The sequence below is a fragment of the Panthera uncia genome, chromosome B4 (assembly GCF_023721935.1).
Source record: "Panthera uncia isolate 11264 chromosome B4, Puncia_PCG_1.0, whole genome shotgun sequence".
NCBI lineage: Eukaryota > Metazoa > Chordata > Mammalia > Carnivora > Felidae > Panthera > Panthera uncia.
The window spans coordinates 11241681-11268651 of NC_064809.1; the positions used below are offsets into that span (position 1 = coordinate 11241681).

At 45.0% G+C, this 26971-nt stretch overlaps 1 protein-coding gene across 3 annotated transcripts in view; it reads left to right on the plus strand.

Annotated features, from left to right (window-relative positions):
• Nucleotides 1-26971, plus strand: part of CAMK1D (calcium/calmodulin dependent protein kinase ID) — a 507262-nt gene that overhangs the window by 207945 nt on the left and 272346 nt on the right. For all 3 annotated transcript variants that reach the window (XM_049626848.1, XM_049626847.1, XM_049626850.1), the window contains exon 2: nt 25597-25728. In XM_049626848.1, the coding sequence (XP_049482805.1) occupies nt 25597-25728 (132 nt within the window). The remainder of the gene's footprint in view (nt 1-25596; nt 25729-26971) is intronic.

The following is a 26971-nucleotide window of genomic DNA, read 5'->3' on the forward strand; positions in this document are numbered from 1 at the left end:
TTCAACTTCCTCTGTCAATCTGGTATTGTTTGCTTTTCAGAGTTGTCAGGAAGTTGGGTTTTGTATTCTGTACAGACGCTTCACTTATAATCAGTGGGAGAAAGAGGCTTTGTGGATTTACTCCATGTCGACCAGTCCCACAAGCCTTACATCCTCCTCTTTAGAAATAAGCAGTAGCATACTATTTGGTATACCATTTAGCATACTGTTTAGCACTTGTTTCTTTTTCTTTTACTTAAGACTGTATCTTGGAGATTATAATAATGCTATTAGTAGTGACAATAAAACAGCAGTTCTTGAATGCTTTAAGTTCTAGGCACCGTTCTGAGCACTATACATATATTAACTCATTAAATCCTTGCAGCAACCCTTTAGATAGCTAGATAGTATTATTACCATTTTACAGATGATGATACCTCATGAGAGAAATTAAGAAACTTGCCCAGTGTCACATAGCTGGTCAGTAGAGGAACTACCTAGGTTGTCTGGTTCAAATGTCCATATATATAATGAAAAATTATATAATAATAATGACAATGCTAATAATATCCAACACTTAACTATCCCATGCTAGCTAGAAAACTGGTGTAGAGATAGATGTACAAATCATCTTCAGAATGAAGTGTTTTTGTGAGCACATCACATTTATTCTCAGGAGCAAGTATATCCATTCTGCCTGTAGGAAATTTGAGAAAAGTCAGGTGACTGGCCAGAGAAGTGGTTGTAGGATTCTCTAGTATAGACAAGAGGTCTCTGCAGTGACTCTTGCTGTCCCCTGTGGATGGTACAGGACATTTCTAGCCAGTGTACTTTGGAATAATAGGATCATAGGTGTTTAGAGCTGGAAGAGACTCACAAGGTCTAGGTCCACCTCCAAGTTTGATAAATCGCATATCACAATGTGTCAGAAAGCATCTCATACAAGGTGTAAAGAGGTATGTGATCGTTAGTTGCTGTAGATAAGGAAACGGTTCTCGAGAGCTAGAGTGATGAGGTCCTCATCTTCATCACCATCATCGGAGCTACATCTGTAGAACACGAAGGTCCCAGGCACTCTGCAGGAGACCTATCTGATGTTTAAAATAACCTTGCAAAATAGCTGTTATAATCCCCATGTCTTTTGCATAAGGAAACGGATGCTCAGAGACGATTGGTAACTTGCCCAACCACAGTGACCCATTCACAGCTTCTTTACTGAGTATCCTCTACATATGCTAATTATGCATGTAATTACCATGTAACATTTTGTCCCAATTGAGATACTTTTCTGCATGAAGGGCGGTGGGTACTGGTAGTTACTATGCTGGGACTGTCCTCGGCAAACGGAGATGATGGGTCACCTTGGCTATGTGCCTTGACTTCCAGATTGCACACTTTATATTTGCCTTAGTGTGTCTGATTTAGATGATAGAGCATGTTCTAAAGGCTCAGTGTGCATGAGTATTTATTTTAATGGATCTGTTGGTCTGGTAGAGATGAACCACACAGAACTAGGTATACCTTAATGGGGTGGACAAAGGTCAATTACAAATTTTGCTCATTGTTGCTGAGAGAGAAAGGACATCCTTTTGGCAAATACGATTTTAAAATATGAGTGTTGTGCAAAGTCATGAAGAAAGCCCTTAAACCAATATCTATTTTATAGATTTTCCTCTAGGGCTGAGTACTCATGAACCTTTTGGGATGAGTATGGTTAAATATGGACAAGAATAGATGTGTTTTCCCCTGTGTTACACTGAGATGACGGAAGATCTGTTGTCATGTACTTCACGGAGGTAAGACTTTAGAAAGGGGAACAAGTTCAATGTGGATTTTCTCTTACATACTCATGAAAAAGATATCTAGCCAACTGGTCATGATTTGTCAAGCTGGGTGATGTATCTTAATATACATAAGCACATAACGCGGATCGCAATTCCAAGGAAGGGAATGGTATCCCTAGTTTATAAATGGCATAGGCTGTAGTTGTCACGTGCATTCTGCCACGAACTGTTTTTGCGTATTACTTTTGTGGACCCCTTTTGTCTTTTCTGCATTACCATTCCAAGCTTCCTTACTTCTCTTCCAGTGTTAGTCTGGAGGCCAATGCGATCAGAAGTCTAATTGTCTGGGATAAGACAATTGGAGCACAGGCTTTAAAGGACCCTAACTGTGAGGCTTCCCCCGTGGCAAATAAAATGTGTGGAAGTGACATGAAGTTTACATTAACATCAGCATTCTTGTTTGGACATTAGTGGGGAGACCATCACAATCTGATGATGAACTCCTGGTACCTGTATGTACCATCACGTAGTATGTGTTCGGGACCCGTTAAGGCAAAAAGCAGGGCTCCCCCCAGCAACCTGTCCAGGGTGCCTTCATTCCCTTTTCTGTCTTGTGCTGAAATGAGATAATGGCTGCGGGGGACGTATGGAAATTACCAACATCAGAAGGATCCTGTGCCCTGGCCCTTCCTCATCTGTATGCATCACATTTGCTTAAACATATTGTCTGCAGGCAAAGTCCAATTATTTGGAACCAAGTTCCTAATGATAAACATAATGACTACAGTGTCTGTCATTGTGCACTCCATGGAGCAGGGGAGACTACAGGGAATCATCAGAATTGAAAACAAAACAAAACAAAACGCGTCTTGCACAGAATAGCATGGTTGGGGGGGGCACGCGTTCAAGATTCATCTTCCATGTTGAAATGATAAATTAGAGAATGCAGAGTAATTATAAATGAGAACCAAGCCTTGAAATTGCTGTCACCCGACACTGTGTTCCCTTTCTTTGTTTCCTAGCAATGATATTCTCATAATGTCCAAGCTAGCTCTGTCATAAACTAAAAAATGACTTTTGCTGTTTTCCCCATGGGGAGGTTGATGGGGCAAATAACTGTTAAACGATGAGTATGGATATCATTACAGAGGCCAGGGGATTGCTCATAAAGGCAAGAGAGATTTTCTGTCTCTGGTTACAGAGATTTACAATCCAGGAATCTGAGAACTCTCTCTCAGTTCAGTTCCAACAGGGACCTAATCCAGCTCTTCCCAATAAAGGATATTCCAGACACTACTCAGTGGAGACCTTTGGCCACGCTAGTTGACCACTTGACAGTGCTCCCCCTAGGAAGATTATTGAGCAATTAAATCATTCCTAGAATGGAAAAAAAATCTTCATGGCTCCCATTCCTAATCGGATTTCCTTTTCTTAATTCGATAGAGCACCTTGCCCGTTTTCTTTTTTGTTTTTAAAAAATACGTGTTGTCTTCATCCATCCATCCATCCATCCATCCACTCAACAACTGAAGATTGATCACTCGGCCCAAAGCGTCATGTTTAATTCTCCTCATTTTATTTTCATGAGTGACCTATCTGAATGCATCGCTGCTCCGAACCGTCTCCCTGTTGCGTTGTTTGTCTGGTTGTGAGATCATCTGAATGGAAGGAAGTGTCTCATGCACCACACCACATGCCATCTCCTGGTCATCATCTCATACTGGCATGCAATACTCCTTCATAGACTGATTAGTCATGAATTTATCTTTTTAAAGCCTGATTTTCATGCCATAAACTTCCAATTATGTTTATTATATGACCACTGTGTACTTTTTTTATGCTCTGCTTTCTGGATACAGTTTTCCATTGCTTCTTCAGTCTGCATTGCCATTATTTTAATGGCTCTGTATCATCACCATGATCCGCCTTTCCTGCCCCTAACTCTTCAGTGTGACACAGAACCTCCACTCTAACTGGGTAGTTCCTACGGCCATTTTATTAGTAAGGAGGTGAATTTGGAGTTCCTATTAACATGGTGTGAACAGGTTATGCATTTATTATTTTCAGGTAAAAGAATTTTTAAAATAGGGAATCCAGGGGTAATATGGTGGCTCTATGAAGACACAGGGAACCTAGGTTCTTTCTGTTTTTCTATTCCATTGCCACAAGCAAGGGACTTCTATCCTCAAGGTCACAGGCTGACCACTCGAGATTTAGCCATCATCTCCTTATTCTAGAAGGAAAGAAACAGTAAGGGACCAAGGAATATGCCTCACAGCCAAATTAGTTCTCCTTTAAAAGAGTTGCTACATAAGCCTCGCATGATGACTTTGGCTTCAATCTCACTGGCCACCTCTAGCTGACAGAGAAGTTCAGAAATGTAACTTTGCAGTTTGGTGTATGAGAATAATGTTAGCTGTTGTAACAAATAAGCCCCCAAATGTACTGGCTTCACACAATAGGCCTTTATTTTTTTCTCATAAAAATATAGCACAGATGTCCCTCCTTGCCAGTAGGCCTCTCCCATGGGGACTGAGAGCTCCAGGCTCCGTGTATCTATGGCAATACCCTCTTCTAGGACCTGCATCCTTGAACTGAGTGGACCTATGGTGAGCAAGAATGGAGAGTCTTGCGTGGGAGGTGTTTCTGGGCCAACCTGGAAGGGCCCACATCATCCACTTATGCTCCATTGGCCAGAACTCAGTCACACAGCCACATGTACCTGAAAGGTGATAGCTAGCAGTTAGCTCTGTGCCTGCAGTGAAGGGGTAATGGGTTTGGGAGTAGCCAACCACTGGCTGTCGGGATTCTGTTACTGGGAAAGACGTTCGAATGTACTGAGACGTGGAATGAGTCTTAGCTGCAGCTTCCGCTCATTTTTTCCACGGACACTCTTCCTGTTCCGGTTCTCCCGGGTTGGGCCTCCTCCTTCCTGGGTCTGTGTGGCGATGCTAGTCTTTACCATGTTCCCCACTCTCCAGCTTCTTGTCCATGCTGCCACATTTCGCTCTAGATTCCACAGTGACTTGTTTCTATTTGTCCAATGTTTCTTGGGTCTTGGTTTTTGTTCTCTGACCATGTGGAAGCGGGGACTTTATTCTCTTCTTCTGTCATTAGTGGGTCACTGTGCCCTACTAATATGATGTGTACATCTCATGAGAATGGCCAAGAAGTCCTCGATGAAATCAGCTCAAAGAAATAATGAGGCCAGGAGTTAAATAGTTAAAGTTGACACTATTTGGCCAACATGTGGAGGCCATTGGAAGGGGCACCAGGCTTCTGTGGTTGCATCCTAACCCTGTTGGTCATGTGCTCTGAACCTAGATGGGGCCTTCTCTTTACTAGATCAAAGTTTACTCTAGAAAATTTCTGCTCCTAAAAGGGTACTCATATGCCCTTGCTTTGCAAAAGTCCAGTGCTCAGTTTTGGCCAGGCACGTTTTGTTCTTTTCTCTGTGTTCTTATGATGTTCTGTGAACATTTTCATTGTAGGCCCTATCGCCTCATCAAAATAATTAGTATTTCCTGATCACCCTAAGGAGTGAGTGTACAATTTCCATCTTTCCATTTAACCCTTACAACAGCCCCATGAGGTATGTGGTCTCACTTTGCCCCATTGTCCTGAGGAGGAGACGGGCTCATTGAGGTTCAGCAAATGTGCCTCATGAATGAACATCAGGTCTGTGAGTTACTGTGCTGTGTTGCCATGCATAAACTGAGCCTGTCCCAAGGAAACTGGGCCCCAGGGCCTTCCTGCTTGCATGCCCCCAGCTCTGCAGTTTTGTGAAGGCACCGATGGCTATTCTGCCTCAGGTTAAAGTTTTTAAAAAATCACGAAATACTCATATTTCCCACAAAGTACAGAAAAATAAATGAACAGATTACTGGGTAACCCCCACCCAGATTAAGCAAATGTTGATAAACATTTTGCCTTATTTGCTTCTGATTTCTCCCTCAAAAATGTCTTGGGCACAGGATCCGGTTATGGAGACACACCCCATTCCCTTTCTTCCCAGGGTCAACCTGTTCCTGAAGCTGCTATCCATTTTCATTATGTGTCTTCAGACTTTTTAAAAACGTTTTTAAGGTTTATTTATTTCTGAGAGACAGAGAGAGAGTGCGCGAGGGAGGGGCAAAGAGAGAGGGAGACAGATTCTGAAGCAGGCTCCAGGCTCTGAGCTGTCAGCACAGAGCCCAACACATGGCTTGAACTCACAAACTGCGAGATCATGACCTGAACCAAAGTTGGATGCTTAACCAACTGAGCCAACTGAGCCACCCAGGCGCCCTGAGACTTTTTCTCCATATGTCCGTACTTTATGTTCCAGCAGTTGTAGGGCCTTATGATTATCGGTGTATATGTGTGTGCGTCTTGTAGAGGACCTAAATGGAATCTATACTGTCAGTATCTCTCAAGTAACCTGCTTCTTCTCACCTATTGTTATGTTAATACATGTAGATTTCATCATTTAATTTAACTGCTAGAGTATTCCACTGGATGACTGTAGCATAGCTTACTTTAGTCATTTGGGATATTTACATCCCTGTAGATTTGGGATATTGCACCCCTTTAGGTAAATACACGTAGCTCTAATTCTTCATTGGACATATAATATTCCATGGCATGGATGCACTATTCCCCCATTACTGAGCATTCACAGTACTTTCGTTATTTTCCACTACTTACAGTGCTGCAGTAAGCATTTTTACACATACATCCTTATGTAATGTTTTTATTTCTATAGGGTAGGTTTCTTAAGATGAAAGTTAACAGGTACAGCCCGGTTAGTTTCCAAGAATGTTTTGGCAATTGACAGGCAGCCCGTAAAGTGACCTTTTTCCAGCCTGATGGGAAGGAAGCTGTCCTGTTGAGGTTTTATTTCTCATTTCCTGGACTACTAGTAAGGTCGGGCAGCAGTTAATATGTTCATTGGCCATTCTGTGAACTGCGTGATTGTATCCTTGCCCACACTGAATTGCAAGACCAGAGCATCTCAGCTGGGCATGGTTTCTGTGATCAGTGCTCCCTAGAGGTGTGTGTGTTGGGGGGGGCAGCCTCTGTGACAGCCCTTGGTGTCACTGGGGTGTTAAGTTTTTGTCCTACAGGTCGCAATTATTCCTTCACCCCAGCCCTAGCCTGTTACTCTTTTTACTTTGCTTGTGCTAACTTTTACTATGCCTTGATTTCTTAATTGTAAGACTTGACCATTTTCTCTTTTCCAACGTGATTTTTGGGTTTTGTGTCTTGCTCATGGACATTAACTGATGCATACCTTTTAATTCTTTTCTCCTAACATGTTTCCAACATTTTTACTGTAGCTTTTACTTGGAAATTTAAGCAGCATCTTTAGAGAACCCAGATTTTCTAGGTATGTTATTACAGCATGGCGAAGGCTTTACCATTTACGAATTATCATTGACTACATATCATTTGCCTGAGTATCCAATGCTCTGCTGAGGAACAAGGATGTGACATATATTCTCATCTTTTTCATTTAACGTTTATTTTTTGAGACAGAGACAGAGCATGAGTGGGGGAGGGGCAGAGAGACAGAAGACACAGAATTCAAAGCAGGCTCCAGGCTCCAGGCTCCAGGCTCCAGGCTCCAGGCTCCAGGCTCCAGGCTCCAGGCTCCAAACTGTCAGCACAGAGCCGATATGGGGCTTAAACTCATGAACTGTGAGATCATGACCTGAGCTGAAGTCAGATGCTTAACCAACTGAGCCAACCGGGCACCCCTTATCTTTTCCGTTTAAAAATTTATACTTTGATCTTTTCTGTTCAAGTACCGTGAAGCTCACAGAGTGAGAGAGAGGGATGGCCAGCTGGTAGCCGTGCACACTTGGGAGACCTGGGCTGGTACATTTGTTTAAAAACCAAGTAAAGAAACAAAATCATTGTAATTGTCCCTGGTGTTTACCCTGAGGAAAGATGCCAGGACTGGAGCATCCTGGAGACCGACAGAGGATCTCTTTAGCTCCTGCCATTTATGAGGGTTGAGACATGGTGATTTTTTTTTTTTTTTCCTTAGAGGAGAAAGGCAGGCAGCAGTGCGTAGAGAAAGGGGTTCATTTTGCTGCTGCTGGTGAGGTAGATCTGATCTAATGGTGAAAACAATTGGTGTTCCAGTTTCTATTTTTAAGCATACTTTTCAGAAGCATCAAAGTATTTGGCAAAAGAAAAAAAAAGTTAAATCGTTTTAGTGTTCTATTTGTGTGCGTGTGTGGTTTGGATATATTTCCATAGCCTCCTTTGTGGATGGGCATGTGAAATGGCTTTAGCCGTTATGAGGATGAAGTGCCCGTTCCAGAAAGGTACAGACCAGTTGTTAGGCGTCCAGCAGATTAGCGATTCCATGCAGAGTAGCGTTATTATTCTCCACGCGGCCAGCGCAGTCCAGAAGACACACACCAGGAGCGTGGGCGGCCAAGCCCCTGGGGTGTGAGCCTGTGCCCACAGGGGGTCCGAGGGCGGGCCCCGCGTGTACCTTAGCGGCCCTTACCTGAAGCAGAAGGTGGGGCACCGTCTCCACCTTGCACGTGGCCAAACTGAGGCAAAACCAGGGTGAGTTTAAGCAGCTGTGTGACATCACTCAGGCTAGAATGAAGGGCCTTCTCGCCGTCTCGAGGAACTTTGACTAAATCATGATCAATTCTGCTTTTTTATTAGGGAGCATGAGAATATTGTTAAATTAGCTAGAATGATAGCATCTGTGAAGCCAGTGCCCGCCTTGAGCCTTTGTGGTTTTTTTTAAAGCTCTCACATGGAAGTAAGATGTGTCGCACCATCAGTGGAATGGAGATCTTTCAGGATCTTTCAGGTACCCCAGACCCCACCGAACCCTTGCCGTGAACCACGGGTGCTAACGCTCTTTGTGGATCTCATGATCCTGCCTCGTCCCTCCTTCACACAGCTGTGGGCCCTTCATGCGTGGTTCCCTGGCCTGCAAAAGTCTTCTAGATCTGCCCGTGATCTCTTCCCTGTGCCGCTCAGTCCTCAGCAAAGTGCCTACCTCGGCCACCCCCTCCATCAATGCACACTCTGTCTCCCCTGCCCCCCCACCCCCCACCACTTTATCTTTGTTTCTAGCTCTTACCAACACCTGGCACATGTCTTTGTTTACGGTCTGGCCCCCTCTGGCTGGCGTGGGAGCTTCGTGGGGCAGAATGTGCCTTCCATTGGCCTCCGTATCCCCAGGGCCTGGCGTATCACAGGGCTCACTAGTCCTTTGCAGACTGGGCAGCCCGTGCTGTTTACTCCCCTGCCAGCTCGCAGATGTGCGACCTGCTCGCTGAGGCAGCAGCAGCGGGGTCAGGGGACATTGCCACTGTGCCTCACCACCTGCGGGAAGCAGTGCAAGGTGACCGTGCCTCTTATAGCGGTCAGCTCCAGCTTGTAGTTCAGGTTTCTGTGATGGTGGGGTCCACCTTCCCAGGGCCAGAGCTAACTAATGACTGAAGTATGGGTCCTTAATCACTGTCGTCAGGACTTAATGCCGAGCAGGTGCGCATGTGGCTCCCAGGAGACACATTGGGCTTTAGCAGAGATGTCTGTAGATACGTCCCTGACCCAAAGAAGTGTCTCCAGCTCTTCAATGGGCCAATTTGGGGAGATGTTTCTGGGCAAGCAAGCCTTTTGGAACCCCTCAAATCACCTGCCCTGGGGAATCTCACACACCTCAGAGCAGCACCCCCCTCAGTAGTGCACTTTCCAGGCAGCAGAGCCGTGGAGTTTGTAACGGGTGCCTTCTGCCTTGCACGGGGAAAGACATGGATGTGATGTGCCAACAGCATGTTTCTCTGCCTCGACGGAAGCAGCCGAGCAGCCTGGGGACAGGGCTGATGGCGTCTGCAGGGATCAGAGCATTCAGGGCACCGTTCCTATCATCTGAGAATGGCCAGGGCTGGCAGAGGTAGAGCAGACCTTCCATTCATGCCCATCATCTCTGCGATGGGTCATCACTTCCATGGCTGAGTCATTGAGAAAAGCTCAAAGGACAGTATCCTCATGCTTCTGGCCTCCGTTTTGTGTGCAGTGGTATCTCAGGGGATGACCTTTGGGTTTTGTGGGTAGCCACTAGGCAGACTTATTCTCATTTTCATCCAGAAGTAACGTCGTCATCAGCACCTCCCCACAAATTGCTTGGTAGTTTGTGTTGTGTGTGATTGGTGAATAAACCTGGGTACCAAGGCACAAATGGCTAGGGATGTATGCACTTTTCTTTCAGCTGGGACAGTGTTAATGTGATCATGTTTTAGGAAATGGCAGAACTTGTCATTTGTGCTTGAAGATGAAGTTCACTCTATTAATCAGGAAATGGATAATGAGATGTGTGGGGAGTTTAGAAAGAGGAATTAGCAGGTGAGGAAATACAAGGGTCAATCTTGAGTCTATTGTGTTTTTGTACTTTTGAAAAGAATACAAATTATCATGTAGAATTTTAACATAGAAAGGCAATAAAGAGGGGGCCCAGTTTTAAAACACTGAAGAGTAGACTCAGAACACGAACAGAAAGTTCAAACTGAAAATTCTTCCAGTGTCCTTTAACAGAGAGTGTGGGCACCTGGAAGTCGGAGGCAAGGGAACCTTCGGTCTTCAGTCCTTGGGATTGAAATGGGCAAACATTGTCAGAACCTTAGAAAGAAGCCAAAGTTATTAGCCAGAGGGTTGTCTGGCTAAGAAAATTTCAGTGAATTTTCCCATCAGAGCCCAGATTGCTATTGATTTAGTGTGTGTGGGAATTTGGACATTCTTTTTTGGGGGCAAAATATAGCAAAAAAATCTCTACGCCCTTTGCAATCTTGTTACCTTTTCTCAATTATGAAATTAACTATACCTGAAGAGATGGCATTGGCTAAAAATGAAAAAGCATGATTCTGGCAACAGGCCAGGGTTAGAACATCACTTGTTACCTCATCCGTAAAATTTTTAACCTCTTTGAACTGAAGTTTTCTCAGCTATCAAGTAGGCATAATGTTATCATGCAGGGTTATTGATAGAATTGGAAAATTATCGGCATATGCTTTTAGAAATAAGCTAATAAGGCTTTAGTCTTGCGTCTTGACCAAGTTCTCTTTACCACTTTGTTTATGGAACCATCTGTAAACAGTACAGCTCAGTTATGAAAAGATGTACAGGGCATTTCATTGGTTAATGTAGGGAGATTCAGCCAATTATGGACTTATCACTTACTAAGGTAAAAAGAAAGGGAAGGTAATTTTCAAGTTGCAAATGTAGAAAGCATCTGTAGCATAAGCATGAGTATGTTTGCCATAAATGGATTTCTTACATGGCCAAGCCATATCCCTTTGTCGGGGAGGACACTTCTCTGTTTCTGTTCAAACTGATGTAAAAGAACACAATTGCCTATGACATGTTTGATCAGACCGAGAATACCATATTTTAGTCAGCTCTGTTCCTTTCCCTCTTTTGTTCAAAACCTCATGCCTTGTCACTGCCTGCGGCACTGACACTCTTCCCTCTGATCTCTGCAATGTCCATAATGTGTCTCCAGCTACCTGTCCCGTGACAGCACTCCATCCAGCCTTCACACTTGAGTTTGAGTCCTCGTCTTTGAGATTTGGACGAGTTGTTGAACCTTGATGAGGTCAGTTTCCTCATCTGTAAAATAGAGATGAATACTATTAATATAGACTTGTATTTGTATTGGATTCTTATTGCTGCTGTAACAAATTGCCACAGATTTTGGTGGACTAAGACTTCACAGTTTTGTCTTCCCGTTCCAGTCTGAAGTCTTCCAGTGGGCCTTAGAGGCAAAATCAAGATGTTGTCAGGACTCTGTCCCTTCTAGGGCATCTAAAGAGAACCCATTCTTAGCTTTTTTGAAGCTTCTAGAAGTTGCTGGCATGCCTTAGCTCTCGTCCCCTTCTGCGACAACATCTCTCTGACCACTGTTTCCAGCACACCATCTCGTCCGATTCTGTCCTCCTGCCCGCCTCTTGTAAGGACCCTTGCCATTACACTGAGCCACCAGGGTTATCCAGCACAACAGCCCCATTTTGAGACCCTTAATCTAATCACAGCTGCAAAGTCCCTTTTGCCACATAAGCTAACATTCACAGACCCCAGGGATCAGGGTGTGGATAGCCCTAGGGGGCCATTATTCTAGGTGCTGTGAGCATCAGTGGTGCGTTTTGTAGTTTTACACACACATACATAAAGTTTGTTTTTTCGCGATGTGCTCTGCACACATACACAAAACATTTCTCTCTTCCCACAATGCCCCCGTGTGTTTAACATCTGCCCTGTTGAGGGCCTGGCTCTGGGCTATGTTCTGCTTCTGTTCTGTCAACCTGCCTTTCTTGCCTTCCTTTCTTCTCCCCTCATGTTTTTACCTGTTGAAACATACTCGTCCTTCAGAGCCCATGTCAGCTTCCCCCTTCCCTACAAGTGAGTTCCCTGATGTTATGTATCAGTGATCTCTATGAAGAAAAGTCCCTTGACCCACCTCCCCCTTTTTCTTGTGAAAAAGCTATTGAATATCTTCATTGGTGAAGGTATCTGGGCTAATTGGGAACCAGGTACATGAGGCTGATTCGTACCAGGTGTTTTTCCCTATTTAGATATCCAGACATCACAAAGGGTTAAAACTTCACTGTCTAATGGGGTTGTTACTGACATTTCATAGTAGGTGTAGCTAGATGGACCTAGTTAGAGGCTTTCATTAGCTGGATAGTCATTTTGCATAGACGATTATCGATTGTTCTCACCGTCGCTTTCGAAAATTTTCTCTAGTTCATTAAATAACTCTTTACATTTTTTTTAATGTTTCATTTATTTTTGAGAGAGAGAGAGAGAGAGAGAGAGAGAGTACAAGCAGGGGAAGGGCAGAGAGAGAGGGAGACACAGAATCTGAAGCAGGCTCCAGGCTCTGAGCTGTTCAGCACAGAGCCCGACGTGGGGCTCAAGTTCACCAACCTCAAGTTCATGACCTGAGCCAAAGTCAGATGCTTAACCAACTGAGCCACCCAGGCACCCCCATTAAGTAACTTTTAATGGAAAAACAGTGCATGTACATAGTAAAATAGATAATAACTAACTCTCCTCATTCTTAGGCCTCTTGCTGGAGGCAACGGTGTAACTTGTTTCTTGTCTCTTTCCAGAGATTGTGTGTGTGTGTGTGTCTGTGTGTGTGTGTGTCTTTGTGTGTGTGTTATGCAAATGGGAACACAGTGGGCACTTTGTACCTCCTTTTTTTCACCTAACAGTATATCTTGGGGATAATTCTTTATCAGCACACATAAATTTGCTTAATTATTTTAAATGGCTGTGTAGTACTCCAGTGTATTTTTAGATTCTAATTTACTTAACCAGTCCCCTATTATAGATAGATATTTTGAATATTTCCAATGTTTTGGTATTTCAAGCTTTTTTTTTTTAATAAGATTTTATTTTTAAGTAATCTCTACCAAACGTGTGGGGCTTGAACTCATGACCCTGAGATCAAATGTCACATGCTCCACTGACTGAACCAGTCAGGTACTCCTCAAGCTTTTGATTTTTTTTTTAATCAGGTTATTGATAGACTTTTTAATTAAAAAAATTATTTTTAATTTATTTTTGACAGAGAGACAGAGCGTGAGCAGGGATGGGGCAAAGAGAGATGGAAACAGAATCTGAAGCAGGCTCCAGGCTCTGAGGTGTCAGCACAGAGCCCGATGTAGGGCTTGAACTCATGAACCGCGAGATCATGACCTGAGCCGAAGTCAGCCGCTTAACCGACTAAGCCACCCAGGGGCCCTGATAGACTTTTTTTTTTTTCTTACATAGATATAGCCAAAAGTCCTTTTAATGTAGTAATTACTATACCAATAAGGACTCTTTTTTAATGCGGGATCTTGAAAAACTAATTAGAAAGGATATTGATATGTGAGTTTGGCTGGCATGGAACTTAAAAGACTGTTCCTTTGGGGCACTTGGGTGACTCAGTCGGTTGAGTATCTGATTCGGTTCAAGTCATGAGCTCATGGTTTGTGAGTTCGAGACCCAGGTCGGGCTCTGTGCTGACAGCTCAGAGCCTGGAGCCTGCTTCAGATTCTGTGTCTCCCTCTCTCTCTGCCCTTCCCCCCACTCGTGCGCACGTGCTCTCTGTCTCTCTCTCAAAAATGAACATTTAAAAAAATTTAAAAAAAGGCTTTCCCTCAAGTTACCTGTGGATCCATCTGCCCTTAACCAGAATTAAAATAAACATAAAAAAGGACTTAAAATCAGAGCTTTCCAGAGGGCCCCAGGGAGTAGGAATGGCCACGTGATGGTGGGCCAGCTGGGGTTATCATAAGCAGCCACCCCAGCTTCACTGTTAAGGTTTTGCCCACCATTTGATGATGTTGTCCACTGGCCCCTATAAAAGCTATGTGTCTGCTGTTAGGAGGACATGGGATCTTTGTAGCAGTCACAGGAGAAGGAGGACTTGAGTGTCCTCTAGTTTTGGTTTCCTTACCGTAAGGGATGGGAGTGAGGACGAGGACCACCCTGAAGAGCCACTTCAGCACGGAGATGCTTTGTCCCACAGGAGACCTCTGCAGACCACGACGAGATGCACCACCTGTGAGACTGCACAGTTAACAAAGAGAGGTGGACAATACGCTGGGAGCGCCACTTTCCTCCAAGTCATTACCTTGTCGAGGAGCAAGAATTCCTGTCCCCTCAAAGGTCCTTCTCGCTGGACTAAGAATCAAATTGACCTGAGACAAACGAACAAGGGAAAATAAAAATTCTTTGCACCAAGAAAATGCAATGTTAATAGGCAAACATACAGGGAATCCAGATACACCTGGGAATTGCAAAGACAGGGAAAATGAGGTGTCTGTGTCTCTCTGAGCTAAGGACAAGGGGGCAGGGGTCTGGACCTCAGAGGAAAAGAATGCACTTCTCTGGGCGACAAGAGGAGATGTTTGCTAATCCGTTGTTTGCCCTGCCATACAGATGGGTCACTCAGATAAGATTTGTCTCTGTTAATAATCCTTATTCTGGGAAACGCCTCCAGTTTAGATTTTGCCGTGTGGTTAAGGGAGGGACAGAAGTTTCTCTTGAGCCTGCAAGGTGTCAAGTGCTTTAGCTCAAAATAATCCACATGCCAAAGGGACACATTTTGGGAGGGGGCGGGGGCTGTCCAAAACTCCTTCAACCTTTATCATCCAAGTGAAACATACCCTTGCCCCAAGTGCATATACGGCCCACACGGACACTTTCTGTGTCTTTCAGTGTTAGTAGTTTTTTGGCTGTGGCTATAGGAGGCTTTGTAATTCCAGAAGAACTGAATCTTTTGTCCTGTCCCCGCCTCCCCAAAGCAGGCTTCCTTTAATGCTCCCTGTTGGTGAGCTAAGAAAAAATGACTGGCGTCGTCAGGCTCCACATCCACCTTTTACAAGCGTCTGGAAAAGGGCAGAGATAAAATGTGAGACCCTGTCAGAGAGGTAAAGGCGAAAAAGTTGTGTTCTTGAAGGAAGCAGGCAGCATGCATTCATTTGGAATGTATTTGTCTTCTGCATTGGGATCCGTGAAGCAATTAGCATGAAGATTTAGCTCCGCTCAAGGAACCAGAGCGGTGACACGCAGTGACTGTGCTGGCATTTTGATGCCTTCCCCTGTGACGAGCATTGTCACAACGCGAACTGCGCCCGTGGTTTTAGATGCAGGGATGTAGTCAGAATGAGAATTGATCTGGGCAAAAATCACGCCAGTGGTATGAATATTTAAGAACGTTTCGTCACGGTTCTCAAAGCTATTAGGGGAATTTGCTAGTCATTGTGGGATTTACCAAGTGGAAGAGGAAAATGGGATTTTTTTTTGAGTGAAAAAGAAGGGCTATTTTTAGCAGGAGTCTCCCTATTTGTATGCATAACTTAACTAAGGTTAAGGATATGCCTCTAATTTGAACTGGTTGGTGAGACACAGGTACCAATTCATAAGGGCCTAGTTTTTTAAGAAGTAGAATTTTGATACGTTTAGTTTAAGCATTCACATAAACATATGGTTTTCTTTTTTTTTTAATGTTTACTTTTGAGAGAGACAGAGTGCAAGTGGGGGAGGGGCAGAGAGAGAGGGAGGCACAGAATCCGAAGCAGGCTCCGGGCTCTGTGCTGTCAGCACAGAGCCCCACGCAGGGCTTGAACTCATGCACCGTGAGATCATGACCCAGGCAGAAGTTGGACACTCAAGGGACTGAGCTCCCCAGGTGCCCCAAACATCTGGCTTTCTATGTAATTGCTAAGTAGAGATTTTAGAAGACACACTTTATTATTATTATTTTATTTTTTTATCTTAGAGAGAGAGAGTGTGAGGGGTGAGGGGGGCCAGAGGGGGAAAGAGAGAATCCTAAGCAGGCTCCACACTCAGTGTGAAGGCTGACTCGGGGCTCAGTCCCTAGGATCATGACCTGAGCAGATACCAAGAATCAGGTGCTCAACTGACTGAGCCACCCAGGAGCTTAGAAGGCACACTTTAATGAGCATATGTCCTATCTAAGTGGGATACCAATTTTCATATGCATATGTGTTCTTGAAGCCTGTGTGTGAAAACAAAATGTGTTTTTGCTTTGTTTGCTTGTCAGTGGACTGAATCAACACTACAAAATGTCATAAGTGGTGTGTGAATTAGTGGAGATTGTAGATCAGAGATCAAACTGGAAAGAGTTTCTGCACTTCTGAAATTGTCTAATTTCTGCCTGGAGAGTTGCTCACACCATCTGACTCCCACTACTGTTTTTATCTGTTTGGGTTCTCTGGGGTCAGTAAGATTATCGTGAGAGTTAGCAGACAGGTTTTCTTACTTTAAGAGTTGATTCTGGTCTGGAACAATAGGTCTAAAAGACATCTGTCTATTTCTTTGATGCTCTGAAGCCAAGGGTCACCACCTTCATTTTTCACTGTGTGGTTTCTTTTCCATTTTTTCCTCCCTTCAGCCTTTAATATCGTCCTGGCCTAACACTGGGGGAAATAGTATGCTTAGTGGAAAAGAACATTTTAATTTATGGCCCGAGGCCTGGGGGTAACGTCTGTCTGCCCAGTCACAGGGCACAGGAATGGTAATGGGCTAGCGGCAACGGTGTTAATACAGTTAATAACACAGTCAATCTGATTTGTATGTTGAATGACTAAAAAGAACAAGAAGGCAATGATCCAATAATAGCTGACTCTAAGCGAATAGGGCAGATTGTTTCAGTGCCATCTGATTATTTCTTGGTCTAATTTGGGATGGATATAATTTTACTGAGCGATTGGTTTAGTGAGCTATCGTGAACCAGAACGACAGCTCTGGAATTCCTGATTCTTGTGGAAAATCAGAGGCATCTGTCATTTAATATTTAAAAATTCTTCAACATTTTTGTTTATTATTTTTGAGAGACAGAGATAGACAGAGCTTGAGTGGGGGAGGGGCAGAGAGAGAGGGAGACACAGAATCCGAGGCAGGCTCCAGGCTCTGAGCTGTCAGCACAGAGCCTGATGTGGGGCTCGAACTCACGGACCGTGAGATCGTGACCTGAGTCGAAGTCGGATACTTAACCAACTGAGCCACCCAGGCGCCCCAGGGGCATTTGTCTTTTTAAGGTATCACCAGTTCAGTTGGATGGACATTGGTAGAACATCTACAGTGTGCAAGTTGCTGTAGGTTGTTGGAGGCTAAATGTCTGTTTTGTGATTAAATTGCTGTTGTATGAGAAAATAATTTGTTTTTAAAATATATGCACTTAAAGCAGTCAGCACATGCACTACCCTTTCTAAATACTCTCTGATATTTGTTCTTAACAACTTCATGGTAAAGATCACTAGAAATTGGGAAAGCGGGTGGTGCATGGGTAGCTCAGTTGGTTTAGTGTCCAGCTTGGGCTCAGGTCATGATCCTGCAGTTCATGAGTTCAAACCCCGGGTCGGGCTTTGTGCTGACGGCTCAGAGCCTGGAGCCTGCTTGGGATTCTGTGTCTCTCTCTCTCTCTGCCTCTCCCCTGCTTGTGCTCTGTCTGTCTGTCTCTCTTTCAAAAATAAATAAACATTTTTTAAAAATTTGGAAAGCAGAATTCATCGAATCTTGTTTTTGCTTTTACGGTTAATAACTGGTAGTGAGTAGGTGGGTTAGCCAGCGTAGCTCTGGGCATGGCTGAGCTCTGAGTTCTGGTCCCCCTCATCTGTGCCCTGCCCCTGCCCCCCCTCAGTGGATGCCTGAAATTGCAGATAGCACTGAACACTACATATAGTATGTTTTTTCTTATACATGCATGCTTACAATGAAGTGTAATTAATAACGTAGGCATGGTAAGAGATTGGTCAACAGTAACAATCAAATAGAGCAATTTTAACAATATGCCGTAATAAGCGTCGCATGGGTATAGTTTCTCTCAAAATGTCTTCTTGTGCTGTACTCATCCTTCTTGTGAGGACGTGAGATGATTAAACGCCTATCTGATGAGATGAAGCGAGGTGAACACTGTGACAGAGCATGAGGCTACATATTGTTAGGAGGGGACTCATGTGCTTCCAGGACTTGACTGACTGTGGGTAAATGAAACTGCGGAGCTGAAACCAGGGATGAGACGGTATATAGCAGCAGATCTGGAGGTAAGGTATGGCTTCCCGAGTGGCTCTAGGAATTTCTTTTTAACAACAGGCAGGTAGTTCACAAAACCATTAAATGCTGCATTTTCAGGCCACTCGGGAATGAAGGAATTCCCAGAGCCCAGGGGAGGGGCGGGGAGGGCTTTATAGCAGACACAGTCTAAGTCCTGGGTGGCCCACCCTTACCACGGTGGAGTTCCTTCTCACAGCTGACTAGGTAAAGCAAAAAGAAACGGCCCTTTTCAAAGCCATCATTTATGAAGTTAAAAGCAAAAGTAGTTGTTTAGGATTCTTTAGTCAATATAGAAAATGTGACATTTCCTCAAGTCTTGGAAATTCAGCTAGCAAAACATTGTTTACTTCCTCCTGGGTGCCTGGCTTGCAATCAGAGCGAGCTGCCTCCAGGTGATGAGATTTGATTTTCTTTGAAATGTAGAAGAAAAAGGGGAAGGTTTCAACTTTTGTAATTTGTACAGCTTATCTTCAGGAGCTGAAAATATTTAGCGTTTCAAGAATAATTTTTTGTTTGACCTTTTCAGTAATTGGTCACAGAGATTTAATTTAGATGGAGACTTGGTATGTTTTTCAAAAATGGAATGTTAGCGTTCTTTAAAAATCAAATAAGTATGTTGTGACATCTTGAAAAATGCAGTTTTTAAAACACTGGGATTTTTATTTCTCCCATGAACATGCATTTTCTAAAGTCCTTTCAAACATCTAAAAAATCTGCCCTCTACTCTGTCCTCCAAAATTTGACTTATTTAACCAGGATGAAGGTTTATGGGGAGAAATATCATCTCACAATGTCACTGATTTTATATTTTTAACAGGACAGAGAGTGATCTTGGGATTCTGCAACTGTAGAATATTACTGAAGCACTCTGGCACACAAGTGTGCACTTTTTTTAATATTAATTTATTCTCAAGTTATTTAGCCTACAGTGTAGTCTTGGCTTCAGGAGTAGAACCCAGTGGTTCATCCCTTACATATGACACCCAGGGCTCATCGCAACAAGTGCCCTCCTCAATGCCCCTCGCCCACTTAGCCCATCCCCCTACCCGCCTCCCCTCCAGCACTGGATTTAAGAGTCTCTCATGGTTTGCCTGCCTCTCTGTTTTTATCTTACTTTTCCTTCCCTTCCCCTGTGTTCGTCTGTTGTGTTCTTTTAAATTCCACATATGAGAGTGAAACCATATGATATCTTGTCTGTCTCTGACTGACTTATGTCACTTAGTATAATACCCTCCAGTTCCATCCACATTGTTGCATATGACGAGATTTCATTCTTTTTCATTACCAAGTAATACTCCATTGTGTGTGTGTGTGTGTGCGTGTGCGTGTGCGTGTGCGTGTGTGTGTGTGTGTACCACATCTTCTTAATCCATTCATCGGTCGTTGGGCATTTGGGCTCTTTCCATAATTTGGCTTATCGTTGATAGTGCTGCTTTATATAAACATTGGGGGTTTAAAATGTATCGGGAAAGTCTCAAAGAATTTTTATGCTTTGAGAGAAAGCTTTGAGGTTCTTTCTGCATAGACTTGCATACAAATGTGGAGGAATGCGTTATGAAGGAGGAAAGGGACTGTATTATTTCCCTCAGCACGGAGAGGAAGGTCAGTAGAGTGTATCATTTATCTTGGGTGTCTATGGCACAGGGGAAATGTAGAAAGCTAGATGGGGACACAGACTAGAGCCTCAGATCGTCCAAACTGATCATCCAGTTTGGTGCTGGTATTGCTAGGGATGGAGACACAGGAAAGCGTGGCTTAGGACACCTGCTGTCACGTGGGAAAGTACATAAAGGCCCCAGTGGAATGTGTAAGTGGGATAATGCAGGTGTAAGCCAAATGTACAAGTCTCAGAATGAGGGCCTTCGGGTGGGGAGGCAACTGAGAAAGCCTACCAAGAGAGGGAAATATATGAGCTGGGTCCTTTAAAACATACGTGGAATTTCGCCAAGCAGAAAGAAAAAGGAATGATGTCCGAGGAAGTGGAGAAGTGGGCAGGACTTGAAGCAAGGTCAGTGGTCTGAAAGGGCATAGGAGTGTTTGGGAAGCTGCCAGTTGACTGATGTGGTGTGGGAGTAGGGGTGATGTGTGTATAGCGGGCGTGTTTGTGTTGGCGAAGGTGGCTCTAGAGTAGATGAGCCCGCAAAGCTGGGGTCAAGTTGAGAAGAGCTTTGAGCGCCATCGATAACTTGCAGAGGAGGTGAAACTTTACCTTCTAGACACAAAACCTCAGAGTTTTAGGTAGGGCAGCAACATAATCTTTGCTTTAGAAAAGTAATTCCAGTAGCAGGTTGGAGAAAGCAGCTGGGGGCAGAGGGGCCAGGAGAGGGTCCTGGAAGTAGTCCAGAGTGAAATAACCCGAACTGGAACCCGGGCAGTGGTGCAGGGATAGAAGAACAGACAGGGATCTTGAACGAGAGATGGACGAGAGAAACAGGTTTCTTGGCTGCATTGTTGAAATGCAGACATTCATTTGTATCTCATTGGTAGAAATGGGAGACAGCACCCAGGAAGAAGTTTTGGGATGAAGATACTGTTCTGTAATTTTGGTGACGCTGCTCTCGAGAGGCTGGTTGGGAGGTTGAGCTAGAAAGCTCTCGTAGGCAGCTGGAAAGATGAGATTTGCACATGAGTGAGATTAAAATTTAGATAAAGGTTAGGGGGCCATGTGGAGACAGGTGGTGGAAACTGGAAATAACAGATTTTCCAGGGGGAAGGGATGGAGTAGGATGAAGGGAGATTGGAGATGCAGCCTGGGGGTGCACTAACCTTTGATAGGAGGATGAAGAGGAAGAGGAGGAGGAGGGAAGAACTGTGTTGTAGAACCCAGAAGCGAGTTTTAGGAAGGAGGCCACACAGGAAACTGCTAGGATGAACAGCAAGAAGAAGCATTGGACTGAGCTATTGGGAGACCCCTCCCTCCTCAGGGGGCCCAGACCACCTGATCCCAGGCAGGCGGGGGGGGGGGGGGGGGGGGTTGGGGAGGCAGACTGCAGAGAGCATGGGGTCCTGGGTGCCAGGCAGGAGCAGGCCACCGCACAGACTGCCATTTCAAGATGCAGGTGTGCTCAGTCTGGCTGGAAGTCTCTACTGTTCAGTTAAAAAAAAATTTGCTTTGAATGTTTATTTTTGAGAGAGAGAGGAAGACAGAGTATGAGTGGGGGGGAGGGGCAGAGAGAGAAGGAGACACAGAATCCGAAGCAGGCTCCAGGCTCCCAGCCATCAGCACAGAGTTGGACGCTGGGCTTGAACTCGTCGACCGCGAGATCATGACCTGAGCCGAAGTCGGAAGCTCAACCGACTGAGCCACCCAGGGGCCCCAACCAGCGTTCAGTTTTAAATGTGCTGAGCTTGTATTTCACAGCTGATGGAGTACAGCCTCCTCTGACCTCTCTGTATTTTTAAAACTCTGTAACTCTCTGTCCCTGCTTGTGTTCCTAGGAATTTATTTCATTGGGTTGCCTGAAGCCTTTATGGACTCGGATCATTTTTCTTGCTGACTTCCTTCCTGCCACGGGCCCCCTCCCAGCCTGCCTCCCTTTTCTCTCCTCGCCCCCCCCCCCCAACCCCCACCCTAGCCCAGACACACACATTACTTTGTTATGTAATTACATTGCAAGTGCCCAGACTCTTCATTCATGTGTTTCTGCTTCTGGTGTTTTTAATTAGCTTTCCTGCAAGGGGGTAAGTGTCTTCAAGTGATTTCTATTTATTGCAGGAACAGTAACAATGTATGCTAATCATATATCCCCTAGGAAGACCGGAGAGCTTTGTCTGTGGAAGGAGGTAAATGCGCATTGTTGGGCTAAATGAGGAAGTGAGGTGGGGATTTGCAAGCTCAGGGAAGCATGGCAGCTCATGCTGAGGCAGGGTGACCCTCCGTGGCTGTCATCCTCCCTGCCTGAGAGGCAGGCTCCTTCTGCCAGCAGCACACAATGGCCCGGCAGAGTGTATGGAAAAGCACCTCAGTGGGGTACAGGTAACTAACTCCCTGTACACTTTTTGGGATGCTGTAAGAATTGGATTAGTTGACAGGCGCCAAAGCGCTTTGTGTCACATGGTACCCAACACCCGTAGTTACTCATTTCTTTCTCCTTGAGGAGGTAACGAGAGAAAAGATTTATCATGTTTTTTCAGTGCATCCATCCCCAGGTAATGCCATTGAGTAGAACTGGGCAGACTTTTTATTTTTTCTTGCGGTGCAACATAACATGAAATGTATCACATTAGCCATTTTTAAGTGTGAAGTTCGGTGGCATTAAGACAATTCACACTGTTATGTAACCATCACCACCATCCATCTCCAGACATCTTTTGTCTTCCCAAGTGGAAACTTTGTCCCCATTAAACACTGACTCCCCATTCTCTGCTTCCCCAAATCTGGCAACTGCCGTTCCACTTTCTGGGTATGAATTTGACTAGCCTAGGTACTTTGTGTAAGTGGAATCATATGATACTTGTCCTTTAGATTCTGGCCTATTTCGTTTAGTATAATGTCTTCAAAGCTCATCCATGTTGTAGCAGGTGTCAGAATTCCATTCTTTTTTTGTGGCTGAATAATAGTCCACTGCACGGACAGATCACATTTTGTTTATCCATTCATCCACTGATGCATATCTGGGTCATTTCCACCCTTCGGCTGTTGTGAATAATGTGGCAATGAACATGGGTGTACAAATATCTGAGTCCCTGCTATTGATTCTTTTGGTAGCATGCCCAGAAATGGGATTGCAGACTGCATTTCAGCCTGAGAGAATAGGACCGTAACCTTGGCTTTGTGATTCTACTGTTGATGGAGATGTCTGGAGTCTTGGGGGCATCCTTGGCCATCAGGGGCCTGCCTTGTCCCCTTTCACAGGTGACTTGTGGTCAAGCCCCAGCTGCTTAGCCTGTGAAGCCCCTTACATATCTATGTCCCACTGTCCTGCTCTCACTCAGGGTCACAGATAGTCCATCCCTCCTGAAGTCAGGGACGAAGGCAGAGAGCCCTCGATCCAGGAGTGCTAGTGCCTCACCTTGACCTCAGTGTCTTTCAGTAGCCCACCAGTACTGGCTCTGATGGAGGACCTAGTCCCCTCCCTCTTCTGTCATGGCCCCAGGGGTCAATTCACACAGAAACCTCACTTCCCACTCTGTTTTCCAGGGAGAGAACTGTCCGTGGAATAAGGAGGTGCTTACTCTTCTGAGCGCTTGATAGCTACCCAAGCCGAATCCCTCCTCTGTGTTGGGCATAGTCTGTTACTCTTGGTGCAGATTCTGAAGAGGAGAGAGTGTGGTGGGTGCAGAGTGGGGCAGGGGGCAGCGGGGAAGTCTAACAGGTCTGGCAGTGGTCACTGCTGCTAAAGGGCTTCTCTCCCTTGTGGAAAATGGACCTGGTAAGTTCAACAAACTCAGGAGAGGAACCACTGTGGTGTCATCAGCATCAGGGACCTAAGTGGCAAATAGGGAAACTGAAAACAAATGCATGGACTCCCCAGTAGAAAGTCACCCATTTTGCCAGACTCCTCGTCTTCCCTCACTGATTCTTCTTATCTCTAACATCGTCCTTGTTCCACCTCCTGGAGGATAGCAGAAGGGACCATATACATGATTGTGCATGGTTCCTTCCACCTGAGAACCCTTGTTGTGCGGTGAATCCGTGTCAGTCTGTCCCCGAGACAGAGGTGAAGAGAAGAGACAGTCGGGTTCGGGGGATCCCCTAAAGTTGCCAAGAATTGGTTTCCGTAGGCGGAATCCGTTGGCAGTGACCAAGCGCCGCTGGGAACGTCTGATTCCATTAATCACTCTGTGATCAATCTGTTGTAGGTTTTTTGTGTTTCTATTTCATAGTCGTAGTTCTAGTTGATTCTGGAAGGTTTCTATCAATGCGAGGCATGTGGTGCTGTGAGGGAAAATCCTACTCGATGTGTGGATTTGGGCAGAAGATCTTGGTTCTGACATTTTTCCTTTGGTTCTTTGGTAGAACCCCCAACCTCTCCCTCTTGGGTTTATATAATTCTATAGATATATATTTATCTCAAGTTTATGTTCCAGAAGGAACACTGTCTGAAGACTCACAATTTACTGTGCTAAGTAGAGTGAATTCTTCTCCCCAGAAGGGACTTTAAAACTATATATTTGTATTTCCTTTGGTCTGTGGATGGATGTGTGTCCCTGTCAGATGGGTAAGCAGAGGGAAAGTCTGAAATTCTTGCTTAAGCATCTCTTTGATGTTGACTGAAGAACAGACCCTCAGGCTCTGGTATTGGGTTGATATTGGTCCTTCTAGTGGTTTCTTTTGATGTAGGAGCATTTGTCTCTAATTATAACTGTGTAGAAGCCATGTGTAGTGTCCCTCTGAAGGAAAAAGAGTTGGTCCTTGACAAGTCTAGAGACAGAGAGTGACTCAGTGGACAATGGTTTCTCCATGGCCCGTGTGCACAGGGCCCAAGTTACTGAGGCCTCGAGTGGGTAATGGATGAACCTATTCCTGTTTGAGCCCTTAGGGAAGTTCTGCCCCCCAGCCCGAGTATGGTACCTAGGGTGGGTGACATGGTGGCCACTGAGGTGCTGGCTCTGAGGCTCGATGACCACAGAGCCTCCTCGGAGAAATGAGCTCTCCAACCCCGAATGTCCTTTGCTGCTCTGCCTTTGCAGAGTTCAGTTTACATTTTCAGGCAGAAAAGTCTCCCCCACTCGGGGCATCGTGTGTGCTTTTGTTTGTTTGTTTAAAAAAAAATAAACCGCTTATTGAAAACTTGTGTGTTTTTGCCAATTAATTAACCCCATGTCAATACCACGCGTTACACCAGCTCATGCTTCAATTATATCCTTACCTGTCTCTAAGAATTAATTAATGTTTGCAGCGTGCTCTGAAATTTTCTTGGGATGGAAGGACCTGTGAGGAAGCTAGAAATTTTGGCACTACTTTGTCATTTACTTGGGTGTGGGGGCTGGCAAGGGGATGGGCATGCTCTTTCTCCACAGGAGCCATTCCGGGAGCATCCCTGTTCACTCAAAGGCCACTGCTGCAGTGTTCTGTGGGGTGGCAGGTGGCACCGGGCGGTGGCCAAACCCACGTGGACATCCACATGTCCCATTGCACGAAGGTACTTGTTTGCATCAAGAAGTCCAGTAGGGAGCTATGCTCGCTAAAAAAAGTAACAGTAATGCGGACGATTGTTGTTATTATTCCTTAGACCTTGGTAGTGGGATCGGAGGAGCCACAACTCCTGTGTCTAAGCCGCTTCCTTTTCTCCCTCTTTGTTCACAGCGGGGCGTTTTCTGAAGTGGTCTTAGCCGAAGAGAAGGCGAGTGGCAGGCTCTTTGCGGTGAAGTGCATCCCGAAGAAGGCGCTGAAAGGCAAGGAAAGCAGCATAGAGAACGAGATAGCAGTTCTGAGAAAGTAAGTAACCCGGGTGGGGGCACTGCCTCCTTCTCCAGCCACCTTTGGATTGTTGGGTCCCAATCCAGGGGAAGGATATGCAGCCAGGAGCTAGTTGCTCAGCGGCGGTCAAAGAGGGTGATCCGAGCGCTGGAGGGGGTGGGCTGTGTTAATGATGACTGATGTTCTTATGTTGCATTCAGAGCATTTTGCATATGCAGTAAAATCCTGATTTGCGAGTATAATTTGTTCCAGAAATATGCTTGCAACCCAAAGCCCTTGTACACCAAAGTGAATTTCAAGAACCATTGGCTCAGTCGTGATCATGTGACGTTCAGTGTCACATACGACTCGTATTGCAAGACATTGCTCGTTTATCAAGTTAAAATTTATTAGAAATGTTTGCTCGTCTTGCGGAACACTCACAGAACAAGCTACTCACAATCCAAGGCATTTCAATTAAATACTATATATATTATGTATATATAATATATAATCTCACAGCTTTTGTGGCAGTCATTGGAGCTACTCTTTCTAAAGAACAGCAGTCAGGTGGACTTGGTTTTGAACACACCCTAGCTGGGCGACCGTGGGCTGGTCCCTGAACTCTGAGCCCTTCTCCATGAACTGGAGTTAATGATCTGTCCCTCACAGGGGTCCTCGGGAGTAGGTGAGATCGTGCCTAACAAGTGTTTATAAAGTGCTTTCAACAGCACCTGCTATGTTGTGAGTGCTTAGCATAGGGTAGCCACCTGCTGCTCGTATTGTTATCATTTCTTTCCTTTTACAAGAAGGAGATGGAGCTCAGAGTAGAGTCACTTGTCCCACACCTTGTGGCTCCTCTGTGGCAGAGCCTGGAGAGCCAACTCCATTCACCAGGGTTATTCCACGCTCTTTAATGGGTCTTCTGCTTCCTGCCACACACACACAGTGCATGGCCCCCAGCCCATCCCACAGAGTGCACTGCTCAAGTGCTTCACCTCTTCATTGGGTTTTATTTTTGCTCCCATGTGTAATAGAACCAAAATCTTGCCTCTAGCATAGTAGCATATACAAAGCCAAGACACTGTGGCTGGATCCACCCAGATGCCTGTGTCTTTTGCTGCCCAGCCAGCTGCCCACATCACTGTGATCATGCTGCTGCCCCGAGTCTCACAGGTTTGGGGGAACAAACCCTTATATGGTACCTGCTTTTGCACGTTTGGAGTGTATCTGAGCATTACGCTATGAAGTTTTTAAGAGCTTCTATTAATGAAGGATGTTA